Consider the following 27,657-nt stretch of genomic DNA (forward strand, 5'->3'; position numbering starts at 1 on the left):
TGGAATTTATTGGTTCGCTCTTATCCTTCTTGTGTCAACACAGCAAGGGCCTTCTCAGTAGTGGCCTCTGTCCTGTAGAACCAGCTGGCTGAACAGATGCGTGCCTTGCCAGAACTTCCTAAGTTCTGCAGGGCATGCAAGGCCACTCTTTTTCCAGCAGCCTTTGATGGTTGTGATCCACCAGGCAGCTGGTAAATTATGCTCCAACTGTGTCTTCGCTATCCATGCATCCTACACTGCTTGTTAGTGGGCAGTTTTAATCAGGGTAGATTATTAATCATTTTATATTTTTAAAGTTCATTTATTACATTCTAACTAGGTATGCTCAAACTCCTGTTTGACAGATCACCTCCTAATCACCAAGTGCAAATACATCACTGATTTACACATCATCAGATGGACTGATCAGCGAGCCATTCACCGTGATTCACAGTGAGGTGACTGCATAAGAGTACCCACCCATCTTATGGGCATGCGTGATGTCTCTTACATCTCCGTGTCACTATAGACCAGAAATAATTATTTTCTCTGCAATCCTATTTAAATCTATCTTCCAAACTGAATTTAAAGCAGATTCTACCTTTTGCTGTTTTCATTCATGAATTCTGAGTACAGCTAGCCAGCACGACTTTATCGCTTACAACTTAGCTGTTTTGCAAAGGAGTTTAGCGCAGTCAGTTTCCCAAAAACCAGGAATGGATTTGGAAGAACAAAGGAATTTGTTTAATATGGTCTACACACATACAATAAGATCGAGGGCTTCATTGGAGTAGACCTGCTTAAAGATGAACAGGGAAGCCAAAACACCTTTGGAAAGATCTCATTCATCCCACCCCCACCCACCACAATCCCACCTTCCTTAGTTGGAAGAAGGAGAAAGGACACTCATCAGTAGGCCATGCTATTCAGTTTTGTCTTCTCTCAATTCTGTACATAAATAATTTTATGCGTGTAATGCTAAGAACTTTGCTACTTAAAGCTATAGACAGCAATTCTATTAAGGCTTACCTCAGTACAACCAAGATGCCATAAAGGTTTGAAAGAAGTACATACATTCAAGGCTTCAAAACAAGATTCCTAACAATTCTGCCAATGTCTATGAGTGAATATGGTGTGGAAACCTCAAAGAGACTAGCAAATCACTGTTATACCAACGGTATCTGGGGTCATTGTTAACACTGACGTATCTCTTGAATAAGTGTGCACAAGCTTCCTCTTACTCTCCTCAGGTTCCTTTCTTCTTTTCAAATCACAGATGTCAATTTCATTAATATTTATTTATTTATTTATTTATTTATTTCGATTTATATCCCACCCTACCCCACCGAAGCGGGCTCAGGGCAGCTCACAACATAAAATTCTAACAATAAATCAAAAATTAAAATACATTAATAATATTGTGTGTTTTTTCCTTTGTCAGTAGGAAATCTTGTTGGTTTCTAAGGTTCTACTGAACATAAATCTACCTCTTCTACTGCAGACAAACACAGCTCTCCTCCTGAAACTCAAATAAATTGTGAGCTTGGAGGCAGAACATTGAGATTTCTGACCTTTCTATATAGTACTCAAGCTAGCATAGATGCAAGACTACAACGATATTGTATTAATTTAGTTAATATGTTTCTAACACTGTCTTTCCACCAGCCCAGGTCCTTACGAACAAATGGAAAAAGTCTTAATTAAAAAACTAAACAGCAATCACATAATACACTATACAGAGGTGATGACAAAAATCTTCTCAGTTTTTCAACTAAGATGCCTCTAAACTCAGCGCAAGAACTGAGATCTACTCAGGGTTTTCAAGTTAACTTTAGGAGCTCTCCTAGATTCATTTTATCCTTAGTTGCAAATGGCTATACACAAGCGAGGATAGCAACGCAGAGTTCTCCCGCCTCACCATAGTTGTCTTTGAAGGCAATTCAGAAACTACAGATGATGTAAAATGTAACAAAATAATTGAGCAGGGTGGAGGTGGATTCTATAGAGCATATCTTGTTGATCTTAAGAGAAACACATTAGCTATTAGTTTCTGGGCATAATTCAAGATGCTGGTTCTTACCTTTGAAACTCTGAATTGTATGGAGAACAAAGTACCTGAAGGATCACAGGCTGCCATAAGAATCTGCTCATTGGTTAAGATCAGCATCAGAGAACCCTCCCATGTGTCACTATCTTCTAAGGCAAGGAATGTAGAAACTAAAGACAGGAACTTTTCTGAAGAGGCACCTAAAATCCAGATCACCCTTCCTCAAATAATGAGCCTAATACCAGCCTTTAGCTTTACATAGCAGGTGAAAGCTTTTTTATTCACTCAGGAATTTTGTTTGTTTTTTACTGCCACTTTTAAATTGATTTTAGCTTTTGATTTTATCCAGCTGATTGTATAACATGGGTTTTGTAAAGCATACCATACCAAACCTTTAATGGCATAATAGATTCAAATAAAAATACACAGAATGTAAAAATTTAAACATTGGAGATAAAATCAAGATAAAACCGAGCTTACAGATGCATTCAAACATGGTCAGAATTAAATTTAAGGATGTCAGCCAGAAATTTTGCCACAGCCTCACTAACCACCCCCTCAGTATCACTCAATAAATAATAACAGGGTGGCAGAATAGACAAATCTGGAGAAAAAGAAAGCTTGCCAAATAAATCTTTACGGAGGTTATGGTATAAAGAACAATCAAGCAATATATGCTGGATTGAGTCAGGGGTATTTGCTCCACAGGAGCAAAGTCTGTCGGCTAAAGGGACTCGCTGATATCTCCCTTGTAAAACTTTGGAGGGAAACGCGTTTAGTCTAGCCAACATAAATGCCCTGCGATGACTTGGAGTGGTTAGGTCTGATAGATAATTGGGCATTTTGCCACAAAAAGCATAAAGACCTAAGGAAGCTGGAGAGCAAATATAAGGGTCAGTTGGCCGTAATTTCGTTTCCTCCGATTCCCATAGTCTCAGTTTAATACATCTGAAGATATATGACTCATCAGCGGTAGAAAAATCATCTACCTCTAACCCCAATTGATTGAGTTTAGACAGAAGCACTGCTGTCCAGGATGAAATATATGGGTCTCTTTTCATACAATCAAGAAGGCTGTTGGGATCTGTTCTAAAATGAATTTTGAGCCAGAATTTAAACACTGCAATCCAGGCTTTTGTCTCCACCAAAGACTGACCCACTTCAGAGCAGAGAGCAAAGTAGGACACACATTTTGGCAAACCAAGAATTTGTCTAAAGAATGAGGCTTGAATGCCCTCCACTTTCCTGGTAAAAGCTGAGATCCAAATAGGGATACCATAGAGGATTTGGGCAAGCGTTTTGGCTTTGAACACTTTAATAGCTGCTGGAACTAATTGGTTGCCCCTTGCAAAGAAAAACTGTTTAATTTGAGCAGCTGAACATTTAGCCAAGTTGACGGTGTTGTTATGATGTGAAACCCAGCTTAACTTGTGGTTAAAAGTGATCCCCAAGTATTTAAATTTTTTTGTTTGCTCGATTGTTGAATTGCCAATAAACCATCTCTGTGGGTGCCAGCAGTTTGAAAGGCAACTACTTTAGATTTGGTGTAATTGATAGTAAGTGAATTACAATTACAGTAGTCATAAAAGGCATTCAACTACCTTTGCAGGCCCACTCTTGTACAAGAGAGGATGGTAGTGTCATCGGCATAAAGTAATAAGGGGACCGCTTGGCCTGCAAGTTTAGGCGGATGACCGTTGACAGGGTTCAAAAATTGTGCCAGGTCAGTTAAAAATAGACTAAAAAGATGCGGGGCCAGCACGCAACCTTGTTTAACCCCCTTTAACACTGGGATTTTACTAGTCAAGTCACCGCTAGAAGAAAATTTCACTTGGCAAAAGGTATTAGAATGAAGTTTCCTCAAGAGAAACAGCAGACGAGGGTCCATTCCCAGGTGACCTAGCTTGATCCATAGTTGGGCTCTATCTATTGAATCAAAAGCACCCTTCAAATCGATGAAGGCAGCGTATAATTTTTTTGACCCGGTATGCATATATTTTTCAGCAAGGAAGGCCAGAGTGCAGCAGTGATCCATAGCAGATTTGCCTTTGGAGAAACGAATCTGTTCAGGACCTATGATGTTGCCTAGGCGCATCCAGTCAGTTAATCGGAGTTCTAAATGTTTTGCATACAGTTTGCCCACTATAGATAATAAACTAATGGGGCGGAAATTTTCTGGTAACTCCAACCCCCCCTTTTTGTATATTGGAATAATTATAGAGTCAAGCCAAGAGTCAGGGATGGAGCCATGCAGATCGATAAAAGAGAACAATTTTGCAAGGGGCAAGAGCCACCAATCGGCAAACTTTGTGAATACCTCAGCGGGAAGGCCATCAGGGCCAGGTGCTTGTTTTGTAAAGCAATGCACTGATTCTCTCCCCTCATTTGTTTCGGAGGGGGGGGGTCAGTGGAGGTCTGCAGTGGCGGGGGCAAAGTGAGGCACTGCAGTGAAAGAAGGGAAATTGGCTGAATCAGTGCTCCCTCATAGGCACATGGAAATGCCGCTCCATCAAAAGAACTACATGGTTGGATACATGTCATTGTTTCTACTGCTTTATGTTTTAGCTTTGGATGATTTATTTTTAACGTTACATTTTGACTTAGGCATTTTTAACAAGGCATATTTAAACAGAAAATAGTTAATTTGTTCAGCCGCACAGGATCCATTAAATGAATCTGGATATTGGTCATGTAATAAATACTTTGGAATACAAGGCTTTCTCTCAAACAGATGAACTTCAGCTGAAGGGCTTTCAAACATTTATTTTGAGAGATACCTACAAGGCGATAAAAAGAAATGCTTGTGATTCTTCAACATGTAGCCAGAGACTCTACTGTGTCATTTGGCCCTACTCCAGAATAGGGGTGTGCATTTAGCAGAAACAAATCAGAATAAATGCCCCAAAATATCTCATCAGTATTTTTCAGATATTACGTAAGACAAATATAAATCAGAGGTCTATATTCAGCTAGTGATACAGCTGAGCCCCAATTTTATTCAGCTTTTATTCAGGTGCTTTCAGCTACACTGAAACCAAGCTGCCAGGCCAGCCATTTAAACCTAAATGCTGAGGTGTGGAGTTGCCCATCAGATGTTCCATTTAAATGCCTGGCAGCCTTTTCAGGACTCCCTTTCTTCCCCTTCAGAGCAGCGGGAACCGAAATGGAGGAGTTAAATGGCTTCCTCCCAGGGAAACCAATCAGCCCTGAAGGCCCACCTGTCTGCTGATGAGTTTCCCCGGGGAGAAAACCTTTAAACCTACCTTCCCTTCACTTCTTGCTATGTGCTGCCACTGTAGCGCAACTCAGAGAGGGAGGGTATTTAAACTTTAAAGACCTCCCCTTCCCTCCCTGAATTGCACTGCAGCAGCAGCACAGGTCAGGGAGTAAAGGGAAGGTATTTAAAAGAACTACCTTCCCTTCTTTCCCTGACACGTGCTACCACCACGGTGTGACTCAGGATATAAAGGTATGGAGCTGAACAAATACGTCAATACCAATTATTTCCCGAATCCCAATATTGTACCAAAATCGGGATTTGGCAATATCAGCATATACCAATATTTTGGGGGTTTGATATACCCAAATCCAAAAAATACTGGGGGGGCGACACCAACAATATGGTATCAAATAAGCTCAGAAAACAAAAATAGCTTGCAACTCTGTGTGTGTTGTAAATATTGAAGAGGTTAGGTTCCTTTCATTCTCCCCACCCTACTTAACTTTTTATTTATTTATTTAGTAAATTTCTATTCCGCCCATTCCCCGTAGACAACTCAACAGCACTCAGATTACCATGACATCACATATTGCCCAGCCTAGCCGTCTCACATCATGATATCTCATAGGGATGGCAATTTTTATTCCAATTCCTAGCACAGACGACAGCGCTGGCCAGGGAGGCCAACCAGATCAAGAATAGACACTCGCAGCCTCAGCTAAAAGCCTGGCGGAGCAGCTCTGTTTTACAGGCCCTACGGAAGGCTAATAAGCGAGGTAGGGCCCAGATCTCAATAGGGAGCTGATTCCACCAGGTTGGGGTCAGGACTGAAAAAGCTATGGCCCTAGTTAAGGAGAAGCAGGCATCTCTTGGGCTGGGGATGGCCAACAGACGTTGGGAATCCGAATGTAATGACCACCTGGGCATACTGATGATGATTTTGGATTTATATCCCGCCCTATACTCTGAATCTCAGAGTCTCAGAGGGGTCACAATCTCCTCTACCTTCCTCCCCCACAACAAACACCCTGTAAGGTAGGTGGGGCTGAGAGTTCTTTCATAGCAGCTGCCCTTTCAAGGACAGCTTCTATGAAAGCTATGGCTGACCCAAGGCCATCTCAGCAGGTGCAAGTGGAGGAGTGGGGAATCAAACCTGGTTCTCCCAGATAAGAGTCCGCACACTTCACCACGACACCAAACTGTCTTTCATTGCTGCATCTTTCTCTCTGATTAAGCTCAACTAAACATTCACATTCCATCAAGCACAATAATTCACAATAAATCCTTTGGGGTCATTATATCAATCATCTCCCAAATCAGCCGCACCAAGCAAGAACAAACTAGCTAAGCTAGAAAATGTTATCCATGTGATAATCACAGTGCATTACAGACATCTCTGCAGTTGCGGTTCATTGAACAGCTAGCAGCATAAGCTTAGCTTCTGCACAATGGGGCACTAATTATATGGTATGCTGGGTGTTATTTCTTAGGACTTAAGAAAAACTATAATGAAAACCTTATTGTATGGATAAGAGTACACTTTATCCTGTTGTGGTTTACAATTGGCCCTACTGGGTATTATGAATGTAAAATGGTGGCGGAGAAAAGGGCATGGTGTTGGGGGTGATTTCATACAGTTCTAACAAATCTATAAAGGGGAAAAAAATTATTCAACTGACGAAGAATATCACCGCTTTCCAAATGCATCTGAGTGATTACTAAACTAACCTTCTTAAAGAGAATGTCACCTGTTACGATTAGTTCCGACAAGATAAGCGCTTAAGGATGCGCGGAGAGCAGATTGAGGTCCACCAGCAGACTGCTAACCCATTTCCCAAGGACTGACAAACACCCAGTGAGATCCTGCCAAAAGCAAAGAAGAGGCAACCTGCTCCTTCTGCTACCACGGTCAGCATCAAGGTGGCGAGCCAACCACACGATGCTTTCACTTCATAGTGGCTAGGCAGTAACGGACTTGGTTAGCAGAACAGAACTGTGAGCGAGTGATTCCTATCCTAACCCCCATATCCATCTGTTGCATAGTGTGAAGGCACTATGAACAATGAAGAAGATGAAGATATTGGATTTATATCCCACCCTCCACTCCGAAGAGTCTCAGAGCGGCTCACAATCTCCTTTACCATTCCACGCCCCCCCACAACAGACACCCTGTGAGGTAGATGAAGATACTGGATTTATATCCCGCCCTCCACTCCGAAGAGTCTCAGAGCGGCTCACAATCCCCTTTCCCTTCCTCCCCCCCCCCCCCCACAACAGACACCCTGTGAGGTGGGTGGGGCTGGAGAGGGCTCTCACAACAGTTGCCCTTTCAAGGACAGAGTCTCAGAGAGGCTCACAATCTCTTTTCCCTTCCTCCCCCACAACAGAGACCCTGTGAGGTGGGTGGGGCTGGAGAGGGCTCTCACAGCAGCTGCCCTTTCAAGGACAACCTCTGCTAGAGCTATGGCTGACCCAAGGCCATGCTAGCAGGTGCAAGTGGAGGAGTGGGGAATCAAACCCAGTTCTCCCAGATAAGAGTCCGCACACTTAACCACCACACCAAACTGGCATTTACTGAGTGGAGGCAGGAAGAATTAAACAAATTCACAGGACCTCCATGTTCACAAGCTGTATGCCTCCAATTACCAAACTCTAAGCAACAGGCAGGCTCCCGAGTAGTTATCAGTATGGCCACTGTTGGAGGCAAAATGCCAGACTACTAACTTACAAACTGATCTCCTGCCAAGGAAAAAGTTTATTGTTCTTAAACTAAAGTGCATATTCAGGATCACTCAACACAGATCAATCTGTGTCTCGATTGTGACAAGACACTGAGCAAATATTCTCATTTAATAGGATCGGAAATGAGATTAATAGTAGATCCCTGCTCCCCTGTTATAGCTCTGCTAACTGTTGGGAGGCACATTTCAAGGCCTTATTTGCAACATCATCTGCTAAAAGTATCTCTGCTCAAACAGTCCTTACTCCAAAGCTTGAGAAATGGCCCCCTGTCACAGTATCAAAAATTATTTTTTGTAATATTTCATTTTAAATCTAGCAAGGCACCAGGACCTAACCTGATACTATAATTATACCATAACTGTGTTATTAGTGGTGGGCAAAAAATAAATAATCATGTGGTATTGTGTGTAGGTCGAGCCTGAAATTCTAGCTTTTTTTTAGTGTTATGCAGTGAGCTAGGCTTATTTGGGAGGGCTGTGGGAGCTGTGACTGACCCAAGGTTACCCAGCTTGGCTTCAAGTGGAGGAGGGAGGCATCAAACCCAGATCTCCAGATTAGAGTCTGTCACTCGTAACCACTGATGAGCAAACTATATGCTTCTTAGCTGTATAAGAAGTTACTTCTCTGGATTGAGGATGAAGGCACACTGGGGTGAGAGCAAGCTGGATTCCATAGAGGAATTAATGCAGCTGACCACCACTATACCCTTCAATTTACTGTAGACAAGTATACCAGCTCAAAAGATGGCATGTTAGCTGATGCCTTTATGGATCTCAGAGCAGCTTTTGACTCAGTGACTAGGTAAAGATTATGGAATAAATTGAATCAATCATCAATAAGCATCTCCTTTTTCTGATCCAACAACTATAAGATCAGCCTACTGAGATGTGGTTTATCTGATGAACTGATCAGGAATATTCCACTGAGTAAGGAAGTCAAGCAAGAATGTATCCTTGCTCCATTGTTATTTAACTTATATCTCAATTATTTAAGTTCTTATTTCTAGAGATGAATTTCACTCACGTTGCTTGCCTCATGTTAAATTACCTTGCCTTTTATATGCAGATGATACTGCTCTCCTAGTAACTTTATAGGCTGCCTTTGGGAGTATCGTTCCAATGAGGGCTTAGCTACTAGTGTTATTAAGCCAAAGGTTATTCTTTTCCATTAAAAATGAAAGATAAAGAAGTACAAATGGTTAGCGGCACTGTAGTAAGAGTTGCTATGAGTACTGGGAAGGTCATCTCAAGATTTTATTACTCCTCTGGTCACCAATATGTTCCTGCTGCAGATAATGTATTTAAAGCTAAAAGTCTCCAGGCAGATGTTATATGCTGTCAGGTTTTGGATCAAAGCAGTAACAGACAACATCGACAGATTACTATAAGATTTCTATACAATATTTTGGGTATCCCTTGATATTTTGGGTATCCCTTGATGTGTCTGGAACAGCTCTGAGAGCCAAAGTTGGGAAGATGTCCTTTGAAGCAAAGGCCTGAGGCAGAACATTCAATCTGAAAATTAGGGGCCTAAAATCAAATCCAGAATCAAGCCTCCTCAGAGACTTCCGGGTTTTGGCATCTCGAGCTCGGTGGGGTCTGCGGAGCTCGCTCTTGGCAGACCCCCTGAACTGGGTGGTAGGAGGGGTGCCACAGCTGTGGCATCTTGAGGAAGACCCTGGTGGGGTCTTCTGACAGCTCTACAGGAGCCAGGGAAACAGTGGTGGCTGGTCCTCCTGTCTGCCCTGATGCTCCGCCATCGTGGTCACCATGATAGCAGTAAGAGATGAGTGCCCAACTGCTTTCTTCTTTTAACAAGCTTCTATCATATCATATTTCTACCTTAATCATCGAAATGCTATCATGCAGGTAAGTCTTTCTTTTTACCACTACCGATTAATGGATCTTTTGTTATAACGCCAATTGGGACTGTTAAAAAAAAGCGGGAAGCGGAGGATATCCCCCCCCCTTATCCCCCAAGGGAGGCTTCAAAAAGGCAAAGAACAAACTTAAGAACTCTCAATAATTTTAATTAGACTGAACATGGATATTCAAATGGATTTGGCTTACAATTAAACAAGCTATAATGAAAGCATTATTTTATTTCAATACAGTCTGAATAAAAGTCAGATATATCTTTAAGAGAAATGCTTTTGATACCTGATCAGGACTGAAATGATTACAGCCGGACTGTAAGAGAAAAGCACAAGGCTGGAGGAGACTTAGAAAGGTAGACTATCTGGGACTTTGAGTTGCTTTTTAACTTGGATTATCAGACTGAGTTATACTGTCGAGAAGATGGCGAATTAACCTGAAGCATTTGATTAAAAAAAAGATATTATGGTTGCCATATCCTCCTTAAAGCAGGAAATCGGTCTGCTGACAGAGTTGATAATAGACAAGGTGGAAACCTTTATTTTAAAACACAGCGAAACTGAAAATTTACATGAGCAGAGTGGTGAAGGGATCCCAGTGATGTCTACAGAGATGAGAGAGGTGGATAAATACCCGGTGGGAAAGGTGTTGAAAGAAATCAAAATGGAGACATTGTGCGCAGTTACAAAAAGGAGGCGGAAATCAAGCCTGATTGAAGTTTTTACAGGAGGAAGTAACTGTGTGGAGATCTCATCGCTTTCAGTAAAACGGATTTATGTGCCAAAGGGAGAAAAGGCAGACTAAGATAAGACTTGGAAAGCTTTCAAAAAGGGATTATAAACTGTTGCTTTTTCTCATAATTGGTCAACATGGAATTAATAGAAGGAAACTGGCATGCAGCCTTGAAACAGCTTTGAAATGGCAAGTGAGACTTCTAGAAGTGTGCGGCTTTGAAATGGCAAACGAAACTTCTAAAATCTGAATGCTTCTCTTCTGTTTGTTATATTTATCTAAGGATCGTATATTTTCAAAGCTAACTAGAGCAATTTAATAAAGAGTGGGTTATAGAGGTGTATGACTTTTTCCACAGGCAAAAATAAATAAGTGTGAGAGCGGGGGCCGTTTTCACCTAGGGTTCCTAATTTATTTTTATAAAGTCACATAGAGCAATTTAATAGAGCGTAGGTTATAGAGATTGCATGATTTCTTACCTAGGTAAAAATAATAAGTATGGGAAATGAGGCTGTCACTGTCACTGTTTATTAAACTTGTGCTTCCTAGGGTAATATGAAAATAGGAGATATAGTCTCCAAAAAGATAAATGAATCTTAAACATTCAGCCTAGACAAACAATTAATTTGGGTCAATTTATAATAAGGTAGACAACACAGGGATTTGAAAATTTTAAAAATCTGCTCCTGGTTCTTTATTTTTCCTTTTTTTTCTAGCAATAGAATCTGTTGATATGGAAAAAGATAAAGTATTGTCTGCTAGGTTTTATTTTGGTCTTTTTTTAAAAAAATTTTCTCTGTTGGAAGCAATTAAGGTAGTATTAAGGATAAAAAAATTATATTCATCTTCTCTCCTTATGAATGTTGTCAATATTGTTAAAGTTAGTGTTGTCAATATTGTTAAAGTTAGTTTAACATTGTTAAAATTAACCAGCAGGCTTTATTTTGTGGTTGGTTTCTTTGCTTTTCTCGTTTGTTTGTATTAAATATGAATAGCTTAGATTTATATCATAAGCAATAGAATAGTAAAAAATATATATATTAAAATAATAAGACTGTATAATGTAATGGTTGTATTGGGTTAAAATTTAAGACTTGCAGGTAGAAAGAAATCAGTATCAGGCTTGGAGGTTAGAAATAGAACAGCTATATTTACTGCTTTTCTTTTTCTTTTTTGTTCTGTTGTGTTCTTCCCCTAATTCTTTTCCTTTTTTTTTTGCTTCTGTATCCCCGCATCATTCCTTTCCCTTTATACTGAAACTCAAGAAAAAATTTAAAATCCAGAATCAAGCCTTCTCAGACTGGTCAAGTTGGACCATTACACAAGTGACTAGAACAGATTTCTAGATCATAAATTATCACATTTGGGCATTGATCAGGATGTGACAGAAACAAGTAGACAAGAATTGATCTCGCTCATTAGAAGACATCTGAGGGTCCTTGATTATTAAAGTATATTGATTTGAGCTCCCTCCCAACAAAAATGCCAACCTGTCGGAACTAACTCTTCCAAAGTACAGAAGGGCATTCATGCTTGAGCACCTGAATGTCCTACCTTCAGCAGTGATGATAGGAAGATTCAATGGAACGCCATATTCAGATAGGCTCTGCAATTGTGGCAACACAATTGATTCTTAGATCATATTCTTTTTTATTGCCTCAAATTTTCTAAAAGCTGAACCGACCTCTCCATTAGTTAATCAGGACTTTAGAAGCTAAACCATCTTGGCTACTCAGAGATAGACTAACCTCTTTGAATGTGGCAAAATTTCTGGCAGCTGTTGTTAAACTACATGGTAACTTTTGTAGTAATTTTTCAACTCTCCTTTAGTGAAATGAGGGTTTGATGTTGATGTTTCCAGTTGTAAAAAACAGTAATCAAGTATTCCCTTTTAGTATATAAACATTGGTGGCAATAACATTTGTAGCTGAAGAGTCATCAGCATGCAGATAACACCCAGCCCTTCTCCCCCCGCCCGTCCTCTTATACTGCCCAGGGGCAACTTGAGGTGAACATAAAAATGTAACATGAGAAGCCATGTTGGATCAGGCCAATGGCCTATCCAGTCCAACATTCTGTCACACAGCGGCCAAAAAACCAGGTGTCACGCTTGTGCTCAACGGCACTTCAACAGGCAGGGGCATCCATTACATAGTGTTCTTCTTTTTGCCTACTCTCATAATCAGCTGCCATGAGCCCTTTATTTATTGGACTAGATGACCCAGGAGGTCCCTTCCAACTCTATGATTCTTAATTACACATACACAACGAAAGAGTACTGTCCCTTTAATGTGAGCCTGTAGTCCCTTCCTTATAGTGAGAAACCAGTCTGCTGGCCCTGCCTCACCCTCAGTGGCAGCCTCATGATTAGGGAACAGCCTCCCTTGAGAGGTATGCCCAGCCCCCTCATTTTCGATCTTTACGAGGCAGTTGAAGATGGTTTTATTTTGGACCACATTTCGCTCAGTTTACTAGCACTCTTGAATTTTGATTTTAAAATTTTGGTTCTTGTGTTTTTTTATGTATTTTATCTATAAAATATATAGATAATATTTTTATCTATAAAATATATAATGTAAACCACCTTGAGCGCTGTAAGTAAGAACGGCGGCTAATAAGTGTCTTAATTAAAGATATTCCAAATAGATATTTGGAGACAGTAATGGGCTGGATGAGAGTTAGCACAACAAAGAACAATGCAACTCAGATGTTGTAGGCCCCACAGCTCAGGTGGGTAGTGTACAGCTGCTTTTTGATGCAACTGCCCTGTCCAGCTCACCCCCAAATCTGGTATACATCTTGGGATCCAGCTTTTATATATGAATGTTCAAGCAACAGCTAGCGCAAGCAACACTTTTTGCCAGGTTCAAATGGGAACCAGCAGCATCCCGTGGTGGAACGAGATGATCTGGCCATAATTAACAAATATCAGATAGGTCTCAGCTGAAAGGGACTTCATTGAGGTTCTGGGAATTATTTTCCATGGAGGAAAACAGCAGAGTATTATTATCAAATACTGGGTCAAATCTGCCCTCTTTTCCTGAGCTTGTAATGACAATTAGATTGGCAGTTTAGTGATGTTTTCCACTGAAGTATTGTAATTGCAATGAGTTGTGAACTGTTTCAAGGGTTCTCTTTTAAGTTGAAAAGACAGTATGTCCATTCCTTAAATAAATGAATAAATCCATTAATCCATTACTCAGCACTGTAACTATCGCTTCTAAGGTGCATCTTTGGCTAAAATGAGATGTTGTGGCAGTCATGGGAGGAGGAAAAAGTCTAATTTAGCAAAGTTTGTAATTTTGATTTCTAAGGAAAGACCACACTTGGGCTGGGATATAAAATATCACACACAGGCGTCTGTACACACACAAACCAGCACTTTGTATGCTCTCTCTTCACACCAGCCCCTATCCCCCACCCCCCCAGCCAAGCTACCCATCGGAATTAGGAAATGCTCCAGCACAGCATTCAACGCAACACAAGGTGGACGTGGTCAAATGGAAAAAAACGTAAACCCCCCCCCCCCAAATCACACACATGGAAATGCTTTAAGCTGATGGCTTTTGGATCCCACATAATGTAGTCATAATCACATAGCTACTCAGCAGCATCAGAACAACAAAAATGCTGACACTGGAAAGCTATAACCAAAAAATAATTCGAAAACTGATCTGCACCAACCAATTTCTCAGGCTTTAGAAGCAGAGGACGTCAACACCACTGAAGTTCCCAGCATAACGCACCTCAAGTAAGAGAAACTTTGTCTGCTATGCAATCCAATGACTCCCCAAATGAAGGAGAATTTACAGTTCAGATATCAAAGAAGCTTCGCATGTTAGCAAACAGAAAACTACTGAAATGACCAAGGATACTCACCAAGTTCGTTGAGACTCTGAGCAGCTTTTGTTATCTCCCGGCTTCCTCCCTGCAGCTGCCCTTGAAGCCTCTTGCTGAGATACAAGATGCGTATTATTCTCCGCAGCAAGTCGCAGGCAGCCTTGAGAGGGAGAACATATTCAACGTTGCATTATTACACAGTTTAAACCACTGGTTGTAGAAAACACTGCACTCATTTCTGGGTTACAATGCAAGCTGGATCAGTTCCGTCCTGGGTTTGCTATCATCTGGCAGGGATAAGGGCATTTCTTCATAAATACACAATGGGAGAACACAAAGGCTGAAATTCTGCTCTGTTAGAACCATCATACAGTTAGCAACTAACTTCAAGCAGAACCAGACTGCCAAATTCACAATCTCTCAGACGGTAACTACAGTTGCTCTTAAGTGTCAAACCTTCAATGTCTAGACAATGAAAAATGACCTCTCTGCAGAATTTCTCTAATCAATACAATACAGACAACAGCTTCACATGAGGGTAAACAAACAGCATTTTTTAATTCAGAAGCTGAATTTCTTTTTTTTTTTAAAGTTCATTTGAATCTTTTTTATTTTAATGAACATATATATGAACATATGAAGCTGCCTTCTACTGAATCAGACCCTTGGTCCATTAAAATCAGTATTGTCTACTCAGACCGGCAGCGGCCCTCCAGGGTCTCAAAGCTGAGGTTTTTCATGCCTACTTGCCTGGATCCTTTTTAGTTGGAGATACCAGGGATTGAACCTGGGATCTTCTGCTTACCAAGGAGGTAAGCTTTACAAACACACCAAGTGGCATGGGTGCCATTTCCTGGTGGTGCTATCACTCTCTACTTTGGTATGAATGAATGAATGAATGAATGAATGAATGAATGAATGAATGAATGAATGAATGAATGAATACTGCAACCATGCAAATGTGGCTGGTCATCTGGATTCTTCCCTTCTCATCAGCAGCCTCCCAAGTGATGTAACAGGTACCATCTATGGCTGCACTCAGGTCCAGTTAATAAATTACTTTACTTCTATCCACCCAAGCTATGACAGATAACACCATGGAAAAGCTGTTCCCATTATCAACCTGTCCCTTGACTCGGGTCTATCCAGGGGAGACTGAAAGAGGCTGTGGTAACACTGCTCTTGAAAAACCCATCTTTAGATCAAGCTGATCTAGCCAATTACCACCCAATGTAATGAAAACCTCCTGGTGAGGCTTCAGATCACAATACAGCAAGCTACAGCTCAACAATATTCACTAGGAGTGGTCGACAATTATTGAAACTTATTAAAGAGGACTGCTTTGTCTGTTTGGTGTAGTGGTTAAATGTGCGGACTCTTTTCTGGGAGAACCGGGTTTGATTCCCCACTCCTCCACTTGCACCTGCTAGCATGGCCTTGGGTCAGCCAGAGCTCTGGCAGAGGCTGTCCTTGAAAGGGCAGCTGCTGTGAGAGCCCCCTCCAGCCCCACCCACCTCACAGGGTGTCTGTTGTGGGGGAGGAAGGTAAAGGAGATTGTGAGCCGCTCTGAGACTCTTTGGAGTGGAGGGCGGGATATAAATCCAATATCTTCTTCTTCTTCTTAAAAAGATAAACGTAGTCCCTTTACCTAAGTTGCCTATCTGAACAAAATGTCCCACCACGCAGAATGCTTTATAGCAAGATGTTATACTTTTATTTATTTATTTATTACATTTGACTTATATCCCGCCCTCTCCGCAAGCGACTCAGGGCGGCTCACAGTATCATTTACACAGTTAAACTAATAAAATATATAAAACCATAATTTACAATTCACAGTTTAAAAACATATTACAATTTTTAAAAACCATTATATATTTTAAAATGGAAATGTTCATACTGTTTTAGTTTTCTGTGAATTTTGTCTTTGTTTTTGTATTTGACATGGAACTATAACCTGAACGACTACCGGCTCTGAATATTGTACTTGAGCTCCAAATTTAAAATAAAGCTGGGGGGGTGGGGAAGGTACGTAGTCCCCTGTGCAAGCACCAGTCGTTTCTGACACCGCATTACGTTTTCACGGCAGACTTTTTTTAATGGGATGGTTTGCCATTGCCTACCCCAGTCATCTTACTCTTGCCCCCCAGCAAGCTGGGTGCTCATTTTACTGACCTTGGAAGGATGGAAGGCTGAGTCAACCTTGAGCCGGCTACCTGAACCCAGCTTCCACCGGAATCAAACTCAGGTCATGAGCAGAGCTTTGACTGCAGTACTGTAGCTTTACCACTCTGTGCCACAGGGCTTACCAGTAAATATTATTGCTTTTTATTAGTGCTTTGTGATCACAGTTTATTTTCATTGATTTTGACTTGTTTCACTGTGATCTTCCTGCTTTGCATTTCATTTTTTCAGTTTCACCAGGCAACTAGCCCCCTTCCTCTCTAGCCCTGACCTCGCAATGGTCCCCTCAAGGCTGGATTACTCCCTCACTCTACGTAGCGGTACTTCTGATGTTGATCCAGAAATTATACCTTGACCAGAAAGCAGTGGTGCAGGTACTCCCAGGTACCCCAATGACAGCACATATTCAACCCATGCTCCACCAACTGCACTGGCTCCAAGCTGAGTACTAGATCCGCTTCAAGATTCTGGTTCTGACTTTTAAAGCCCTTAACGGCCTGGGACCAGCATTCCTATGGGGCCACCTCTCCCAGGATGTCCCCTGAAGAGCTTTATGCTCGGACAATCAACATCTACTGATGATCCCTGGCCCAAAAGACATCTGGCTGTCCTCAACTAGACCCAGGACATTCTCAGCCCTGGCCCCTCTCTGATAGAACTCTCTGCCTAACAACATCTGCAACCTGCGGGACCTAACTCAATTCTGTGGGGAGTGTAAAACAGTGATGTTCCACCCGACCTATGGTTAAGGACAGCAATGGTTTTTGTACCATCACTCTGTCATGGCCTCCCCCCACGTCCAGTTCACAATCTGTCGATGGAGTGAAAACTGCCAAACCATCATCTATTGCTGTCATGCCCTGGGCATAGACCATGAGGCCTAGAGAGCTTGGAGAAGCCTACCTCCAAGTTACTAATGGGCCTACATCTCCCATTATCCCTTCTGTCCCTCTGATTAGGTTGGCAGAAATTTTGGAGGGAAAACGTCCAATGAATAATAGAGAGGTGGAACCTGGAAGGAAAGGGTAGGAGGAGATGGGGGAAGTGTTCTCTCTGGAAAGGCTGAGCTTTAGAGTGGCTGTAGCAAGAGAGTTCCCTCCTCCAAAGAAGGGTGAGTAAGTTGGAATTAGAAAGAGGGAACGTGTAGTTCAGGGGTAGCCAAACTGACTGTCGCTCGGGAGCCTCATGTGGCTCTTTCACACATGTTGTGTGGCTCTCAAAGCCACCACCAACCCCTTGGCCAGCTTGGAGAAGGCATTTATATTTACATCACTTCTCTCCAAGCCAAGCCAGCCAGAGGCTTGGAGAATATATTTAAAGTTAAAGTTGCTTTCTCTCAACCACTCCCTCCCCCATCTCTTTGCCTTCCTTCCTTCCCTTCCTTCCATTCTGCCTTGTGGCTCTCAAACATTTGACATTCATGTCTGACATTTCTTCTGTGTGGCTCTTTCATTAAGCAAGTTTCATTAAGCAAGTTAAGCAAGCCCACTCATGTCAAGGCTTTCGTTTTCTTTGTACCACATTTACTGTTTTCCCTTTCACTATTGCATTAATAATTTCACAACCCACTTGTTTGTTCTTGAGCACTTAACAACAACATTATTGTTGTTATACAGCCTGGGTCCTCATTTCTCTTTGGTCATGGATAGAGGTACTTGCGGCAAAGAAAGATAGAGGGGTCGGGTGGGTGTTCTGTGCCCATACCAGAGTAGAGGCAGCCTGTAGAGGCCCTCCCTGGTCCTCTTCTTGTGACAATTGGGAAGATGTTTATTCATCTTGTCTATCACTATTTTTTTTATATTTCTAATTTACTGTATTTTAATCATTGCATATTTTATTATGATGTACACTGCCCTGAACCCTTCAGAAGAGTGTGGTCAGTTTAATAAATAAGAATAAAGTATCCAGTGCTTGCTCAGCCTGCTCAAAATTTAAATATTATCCTCTATAAAATTAAAATTTAAAACATTTAAATTTAAAAGATGGCCCCCAAAGAGGGGGGGAAGGGGGAAACAGAAAGAAGAAAGCATGCAGCATTTAACAGACTTTTCCCCAGCTCCAAACATACCATCCACCTCCTCCACAACGCTGGGGAAGGGCGAGTTAACAGCTGAAGAGACTCCTCTCACTGCAATTTTTTTAATGCAGGCGCTAACCAAACAAAGACAAGAACTGATAAATGATATCACAGAAATGCTACAACCAGTGACTCAACGTATAGATGAGTTAGAAGAGCTTCATAAGCAGACACGCCAAAAAACAGAGAAAGCTCTACAGAAAGTTACTGAGCTCGAGAATCAAATACCTGAGAGAACTTCGGATACTTGGGCATGGGAACATACTTTGACTCTAGACTATCAAAGCCGTGAGTTGTGCCTAAAGTTCAGAGGCTTCACATCAAAGCTGAGGCTGGAACGGGGCTGAATATATTTATGGCAAACTGGCTAGTAGCTACCATTAAATCTTGAAGCTGGAGTTATGCCCCTTCTGCAGAGAGCTTATCGTACTGGCAAGGTGCGTGAAGAATCCATTTCCTCATCATACACCAGAGATATACTGATAGAATTCAAGGACTTTTGAACACAACAGAAGATTCTTACAGAGGCCAGGGAGAGGGGCAGTTTGGACTATCAGGGGTTAAAGATCCAGGTGTATCCTCATCTCTCTCCCAATTTTTTAAAAATCAGAAGAATCCTTTTAAAAATGAGGACCAGATGTAATTTATAATGGAAGTATAACTCTGATACTAGAGAGCGGTGGGACTGTTGTAAGCGACTGGGTATGGTCCTCCAAGGCATAATCAGCCCATGGAAGGTGGAGTTTTGTTCTCCCCTAGCCCTTAATTTTTAAGGTCTCCAAGGACTGGGTTACATTATATTATTTGCAGAATAACTTAGCTCAAATTTTATTTGAAAGATATAATGTGAAGTTAATATAATGAGCTAAGATTAACTAGTGAATCTTATAAATCTTATTATTTAATCTTTGAGAGAAGAACGAAGATGATGAAAACATGAAGATATAATGTTTAATAATAATATAATAATAATAATAATAATTTTTTATTTCTATCCCGCCCTCCCCGCCGAGGCAGGCTCAGGGCGGCTCACAACATAAAATACACATTACATCCATTATACTTATAAAAACATGGTTTAAAAAGTTATAAATTATTAAAATTAACAAAACAATATGGCATTATAAACATTAGATTTTTAGTGGAATTCAGAAAATAAAAGCATTTCCAGCAGCATACCTAGCTTTATCACTAGTTTTGTCACTAGTTGAAGGCCATCTTGAAAAGGTGGGTCTTACAGGCCCTACGAAATCGATCTAAACATCTTAGGGCCCTCACCTCCTCAGGGAGTTGATTCCACAGTAGTGGAGTTTAAGTGATATTAAGTTTGTATAGTGTAAAAGATTTTGTTGAAGTTGTTCATTTTTACAATTATACCTTTATTAAAGAAAGAAAATGCAAAAAACCCCATTAAAGTATAAAGACACATGCATAGGGAGATGGAGGGATCAAAATGTTAGAGACTTCTGCAATCATTTAACGTCTTTTCAAATATATGACATACCGAAAGATACACCAGCTCTATAGTTTTTACAGAAATGAGAACATTTAGTTCTCCTCTGTAGGTTCCCAGTGTTTGAAATTCTACAGCAGAGATCAAGTCATGTAGAATCACAGTATACCAGCAAAACTGGCAGTCGCCATGAGGATCCCTACGTATGTTGGCTGAAAACCTCTGTGTTTGGCATATATGTTTCATAATATTTAGCATATTCGTCTATATGATTTTTAAAAATGAAGAAACTTAACATTTTTTCCTCAGCCAAAGGTGCTGAGTGTGGGGGGGGGGGACTTCCTCCATTTCATAAGACATTGACTATCCAAGACATTGACTGTGAATGTAGATTTATACCTTCTTTTGCAAAGAAATTTCAGAGTGAAATGGGAGATCGCTGAATTACAAGTTATTACAATATTCGGGCCAATGAAACCCCCAGGGCTTAACAGAGATATTGGATTCTTATCTCACTACACATGCTATGTTACTCAGTTCTTGCTTATAACTAGAATTAAACTTCGTTGGTTTTAAAGGTACCTTTGGACTCCGACTTAGTTCTCACATCTGTTTGTGCAGTCAAGAGGCACTGCCTAGCTCATGGGATCACCCCAAAAGAAGGGGTCCCCACTCTTGACCTGAACCAGAGATCCCAAAAAGACAGGCCAAGTGAGAACACTCTCAGTCTATGCCGAAGAGCCAGGCAAGGTTCCACGCAAAGGATTTCTGTCTAACGTTGCAAAAGGGATCTTCAAGGGCAATTTCTAGTTGCTTTCCCCCACCCACCCAGCAATGGAATGAGAGTGACAATGAGTTCCATCAGGTAATATATCTGCATTCTCAAAGCTGGATGGCAACTTCAGGCTTTTCTCCTGTCTCTAGAACCCCACCCAATCCCTTTTGTGTGATACCTATGTTAATGTACAAATCCATTGCACACAAACCCATCCTTCCTGTCTCCTCCCTTAGAGTACCATTAATGATCCCTTCCTGACACCCACCAGAAACCATTCCCACTTTTTGTCTAAACCTGGAATCTATCCAATTTGCTCTGGAAAACCCATCAACAACTGTTACACCCATTACACTCCAGAAGGGGATACCAAAATCCTATAAAAGTTGAGGGCAAAGTGTGCAGGCTGAGGGCACCTACATAGATTATACCCCAAAAGTCTCTTCTTTGAGCCTTCTCAGTGTGACATACTGGCCATTCACACTCCCTTCTACATGGACATCTGCACACCTGGAAAGGTAGTACAACCAGAAGTCACTTTGTAGAAAAATAGGTGGTGGAGCTCATCCAGGGATTGTTAGCAGCTGTACCTATTATTCAATGGACAAGGTGGGGAGGAGGAGGGGGAACCCTCAGAAAGGTTCAGGAGCTGAGCTCCTGTGAGCTTCTGCTGAATCCAAGGCCTGAGTACAACTCCATAACTGCTCCCAAATATCTCTATTTTCACCTATTTTCCTAGTGCTTGATTGCGTATACATTTCGGTTGTCTACATGTGATTTTAACTCAGCATGTTTTTTTTAGTAAAATTCTTTAAAATCTTTTAAACCTGGAGTCCTCCTACTGAGCCGAGACTTGGTATGCAAAAGTGGGCTATCCCTGTACCCTTCTGGCCTTCTTCCTTCATCTCATAGCTTATTTCCCCAACATCGAGACAGGGCTATTTCAGGTAACATTTATTCTCTTTTATCTGTATGCTAATTTGCTGCTATTTACAAGTCTTACTGTGCTAATCCAATCTTACCTGTACTTATCTCTCAGTTACTTATGCATTACGACTTTAATTAGCAATTAACCCCCATCTCAGCCTCTCTCTACCTATATGTAAAGGTTGAGGAAGTATTGTTTCAATGTTATCTGAAGAAGTATGCTTACCCAGAATTCAATTTTGTTGGTCTTAAAAGTGCCACTGGACTCAAACTCTGCTCTGTTGCTTCAGACCAACATGGCTACCAATCTGAATCTAGACTTATACCTGTTAAAAATGCAATCTGTATTCTAGGGTTTCCTAACCCCCCCCCCCCCCCCCGTGGCCTAGTTATTTTTACTTTTCTCCTTCATGGCCCACTAAAATTTGGGTGTGGAGCCATGAGACAGGAAATGATGTCATTTCCTATGGTGTCACTTCCTGGTCAAGGGTCAAGTAATGTCACTTTTGGGGTACACTGAATCAAAACTTCACCACTTCCTGTGATGTCACTTCCAGGACACTCCCCCAAACCTGCCTCTTCTTCGGAAGTAACTTCATTTTCAGAGAAATCTCTCTGAAACGCATGCTGAGCAAAAATGAGGGTGGGAAGTGGTTGGTCTGCAACTTTTTCACACATCCCCAGGATCCTCTCTTTCCACCCCCACACCTGCATGAACCTATCTGTGTGTCCTTCTCCAGCTTGCAAGCACTCCTAATGCCCATGTTCAATTGCCTGCACCATCTACACACCCCTTCCTCAGCAGCTGTGGCCAGTGTATGCAGTTGGGAGTGCTGTTGCCATTGCCATCAGGAATGCTAGCACTGTGTACTACCCACAGTGGGCCCAGGCAGCTGCTCTACCTCAAAATATGCTGGCAGGCCTTTCGTCCATTGTTGCCATGTGGCTCACCTCATCATCAACTGCTTACTCCTGGGTACTTTATTATTTCAAACCCTGGCTTTGTCCCTGAGCTTGCTGAACCAGGGTCCTGCTTAGAAAGACAGTCCCTGAGGAATGGAAGTCAACTTCTACACTGGTCAGGCTCTGGCTGCATTTCAGGCTGGTACAAGGAAAATATAATGTCGAGGAGCATCAGCGGCACCGTTTCACTCTGAGATGAATCCCGGCTTTGAGACAAGCAGTGCAGTTCCTGTCAATGTGATTCTGAATTGGACTGAGCATGAGGGAAGTTAGGGAACCCTGGAATTGCAGGGGGCGCAGGGGAGAATGGAAGGGAAGGGAAGGAGAAATGACATGAGAGAAGGCTGGGAACCCGGGAATTAAGGTTCCAGATGACGGAAAGGAGAAATGTTCATATTCAATAAGGATCCAAACGGAGTCCCCATAAATTACTCGTCCATTTTCATGCTGTGCTAATCATTCACTAATGATGCAAATCCAACTGCCGCACTAACTATTAGATATCTTGGTGTCTATTCCCAGCAGCCAGTGTCCCCTCTAAACTGAGTTAATGTGAGCTAGCTCACAGATTTTTAGTTTCCAGCTGACACATTTTTCTCTTCGCTCAGGAAAAATGGCCCCAGAGCAAACTAATTGATGCAGCAGCTCACAACTTTAATGCCGGTAGCTCACAAAGTAGAATTTTTGCTCACAAGACTCCACAGCTTAGAGGGAACATTGGACAGAAGGAGCTTTTAAATGCAAAATATCAATAAACTTCCCACACTGCTGTTAGCTTGATGGGTGGGTGGGGAGGAACTTTTTAAAAGTAAGGGTTTTTTTAAATCCTAGTTTCAAAGTTCCATTAACTCCCCAAACTGCTGACAGGGGGATGGAAGTGGGACTACATTCCGATCGGTAAGTGGGCTCTTCCTGCCTCCCCCGACAGCCCACCAACTGAAATGAGGTTTCTTCGGGCCACAAGCACTGCAGGTTCCACATGGCCACCCCCAATGAGCATGGCAAAGCAGGGCATATCTTGGGTGCTGTAGGCAGAGTTGCTCTTGATGAGCTGCTAATTTTCCGCTGTCCTCCATGGCCCTGTCAGTCTCCCACCCTTCTTCCTCTAGCTACAATCCCACAGCCTATCTGGGTCACAGACACCACCAATTCCACGCTCTCCTTCAGGATCTCCCACCTTTCCTCCTCCAGCTGCAACCCTGCAGCCACTTTGGGCCACTGGTGCCTCCGGAGAAGGGTGAAGGTCAGGCAGGAAGACAAACAGGCTCTAGGGGGCATGACAGACAGGGCTGCCCACACCGTTTGGCACCCTAGACAAGGTTGATACTTGTGTAACCTCCACCTGTTGCTGCATCCAGGTCTTTCTATTCTATCCTATGGGCTCATAAGAAAGAATGGAGTCCAATCTATCCAATGAGCCCATAAGACAGAACAGACTCCATTCTATCCTACAACTCCGTAAGAAAGAGTGGAGGGATCGTGCCGCCTCTGCGGCGCAACTACAGAGAAGGGATTTAAATTTTAAACCCCTTCCTTGCCATCGCACCAAGTTATGGGCTGGAACCCTTCCCATTTGCACGGAGGCCTTCTCCTGAGGAGGTCTCCTTGCAAACCCCCACACCGCGGGGCCTCCCTATGGCTGGGGGAAGCCCAGCGGGGCGAGATCGCCCAATTTACACGGAGGCCTCCTTGCAACCCGCGCACTCTGCTGGACCTCTCCACGGCCCGGGGAAGCCCAGCGTGGCCAGATCGCCCGGTTTGCTCGGGGGCCTTCTCTTGAGAAGGCCTCCCTGCAAACCCCACACCCCGCTTGACCTCCCCGTGGCCCAGGGAAGCCCAGCAAGCTGATGCCCAGTTTGCACAAGGGCCCAGCCCCACCCCCCAAGCCTCTCCCACCCCTGCACTTACCGTAGGGGGAAATCAAAGCACCGACCATCTGTGTAAGCAGCCAGACCAGCAATGGCGGCTGCTCTGACCTCGTGCGGACTCAGTCTCGAACAAGCCCCGCCTTTCACAAAAGCCAGGGCTTCACACCAACCGCTCCCACACACAGCTAAGCTTGGGGGAGTTGGTTAGCATTCTGGGGTCCTGAGCTGCTGCTTTGGGAGGGCAAAACACAGGGCAGCTCAGCCAGAAGAGACTGCTGGGGGTGGGACTACCTAGGGCTTCTTTTGTGGCCCGGTAAGGAGCCCCCATTGTCCTGGTACCAGGTCCCGACCCACCAAATGGGAAACGCCTCTGTATACTACTGAAAAAGTATCTGCAGATTATTTTTTTCTCCAAACATAAGATACAAAGAAACATTTTTAGCTTTCTGTAAACAAGTGCAAGAATTGACACAAGGCTGTGAAACTTCTGCATTTCTGGGTGCGTAACCCCCCCCCCCCCCCGGCTATATTACTTCAGGAGTCCCAGAAGAATCAAAGCATGCCAAAGAACAGATCAAGCAAAACTGAAATGTTAGAGCAAAGAGACACCTGCCTTTTTGTAATTGAGTGAAACAAAGCATGCACTAAGGCTGCTATACAAGCCCAAACTCCTCCAGTCAGCTCCAAATAAAAACCATTAAGCTTGGCTAACTCTGAACTACATCAGTTTCAGAAATCAGAGAATAAAAGTCACATTGTCAATGTAGCTAACTATGAATCAATAGGTGCCTGTAGTTAAATAATAAGAAATAACAGACAATTAAAATCTTAGGAAAATAACTTTCTGTAAACTTGTACCATGAACAGGTCATTAGATTCAATTGAATATTCTTGAGATATACCAGTAGTCTGTGCTTTTTTGCCCACGCCTTAGAGTAGGGAACACCCTAGTTATCAACCCCTATGCTGAACTGCTTCCAAAGGGCTAGAGCATGGATCCCAAACATACAGCCTGTAGGACAGAATTGGCCCCTACAGGGCTCCAATCCATCCCCTGAGCAACTAGCTATGTTTGCTTCCTGCTTCACAACTCATTTTTGTCCAGTTCCCTAGTCTCCTGCTTCCTGCTCCTCAGAGAAGAGAAAGCCAAGTCTCCCTTCCCTTGATTGGCTGAGTGCTCGTCTCCCTCCTCCTCTTTTGGAGAGGAAAGGAGGGTGAGAGAAAGAGCACAAGATGGAGTCCCATGGCACCTTTAAGAGCAACGAAGTTTTATTCCAGGTATAAGCTTGTGTACAAGCACACTTCTTAAGACAGAGGGAGGGAGGGAGGGAGCAGTACAAAACCAGAGGGAGCATGAGAAAGATATCCCCTTTTCCTATTCTAACAGATTAGGGGGGGGGGGGGAACCTAACAGCATAGCTCGCAATCTTTTTAGTGTAAGGAAGGGAGAAAGAGTCCAGTAGCACCTTAACAACTAGCAAAATTTGTGGCTGGGCATGAGCTTTCGTGAGTCACTGCTCACTTCTACAGATACAGCTAGAATGTGAGCCTAGATGTCCTTACATCTTGGAGAGTGAAGTGATTTCAGATGTCAAATGACAATAGCAGGCATTAGTAAAGAGAGTTAAGAAACCTAGGTCTCAATTCAGTCCAGCAGGATGCATTGGCTTGAGCTTCATTATCAGTTGCAATTCAGCAGTCTCTTTCTAATCTCCCTATGAAATTCCTTTGCAAGAGAACTGCTACCATTAGGTCAACAACTGAATGTCCTGGAAGGTTAAAACGTTATTCCACTCACTTTATTAGAATTATTTCCATTTATAATGTTTATATTTCTAGTACCTCATTTTACGTTTTATGTAGGGTTGCCAAGTCCAATTCAAGAAATATCTGGGGACTTTGGGGGTGGAGCCAGGAGACTTTGGGGGCAGAGCCAGGAGCAAGGGTGTGACAAGCATAATTGACTCCAAAGGGAGTTCTGGCCATCACATTTAAAGGGACGGCACACCTTTTAAAATGACTTCCTTCCATAGGAAATAATGAAAGATAGGGGCACCTTCTTTTGGAGCTCATAGGATTGGACCCCCTGGTCCAATCCCTTTGAAACTTGGGAGTTATTTTGGGGAGAGGTGCTGGATGCTATACTGAAAATTCAGTGCCTTTACCTCAAAAAACAGCCCCCCCCAGAGCCCCAGATACCCGCGAATCAATTATCTATTATTTCCTATGGGAATAAGTCTCCATAGGGAATAATAATAATAATAATAATAATAATAATAATAATAATAATAATAATAATAATAATAATAATAATAATAATAATAATAATAATAATAATAATAATAATAATAATAAAATTTTATTTGTACCCCGCCCTCCCCTGCCGAAGCAGGCTCAGGGCGGCTAACAATACGGTGACCAATGGTGCACCAACAATAAAACAGTTACATTAGAAACATTAAATTAAACATTAATTAACCTTAAAAACCTGATTAAAACAATTAACTAAAACATATTATAACGCTATCCTTGACGCTCTTCTAGTTGATGCTGATGGCAGATTTTCTTCGTTGTCAGTATAATTCAGTTATTCATAAGCTAATTTAAAAAGGGTGGTCTTGCAGGCCCTGCGGAACTGATCAAGGTTCCGCAGGGCCCGCACCTCCTCTGGGAGTTGGTTCCAGAGATGTGGGGCTGCGGCCGAAAAGGCCCGAGAGCGAGTGTTCTGTAGTTTGATTTGTCTTGGCCCAGGGGTAGTCAGTCTGTTCTTTCCTACTGACCTCAGTGCTCTCTGGGGTTCATACGGGGAGAGACGGTCCTTCAGGTAGGCTGGTCCTCGGCCATATAGGGCTTTAAAGGTGATAACCAGCACTTTGTACTGGACCCGGTACAGAATAACAGAGTTCCCAGCAGACATTCCCCTCCCCTCCCCCTGCTTTCTGATGACCCTGAAGCGGGGGGAGGGTCTCCAAACCG

General features: G+C 42.4%; 1 protein-coding gene across 1 annotated transcript in view; it reads right to left on the reverse strand.

Annotated features, from left to right (window-relative positions):
* Window positions 1-27,657, reverse strand: part of COG5 (component of oligomeric golgi complex 5) — a 307,502-nt gene that overhangs the window by 260,470 nt on the left and 19,375 nt on the right. Inside the window, exon 6 of the mRNA XM_060244724.1 lies at window positions 14,474-14,594. Within this exon, the coding sequence (XP_060100707.1) occupies window positions 14,474-14,594 (121 nt within the window). The remainder of the gene's footprint in view (window positions 1-14,473; window positions 14,595-27,657) is intronic.

Source organism: Heteronotia binoei, chromosome 8 (genome assembly GCF_032191835.1).
Source record: "Heteronotia binoei isolate CCM8104 ecotype False Entrance Well chromosome 8, APGP_CSIRO_Hbin_v1, whole genome shotgun sequence".
NCBI lineage: Eukaryota > Metazoa > Chordata > Lepidosauria > Squamata > Gekkonidae > Heteronotia > Heteronotia binoei.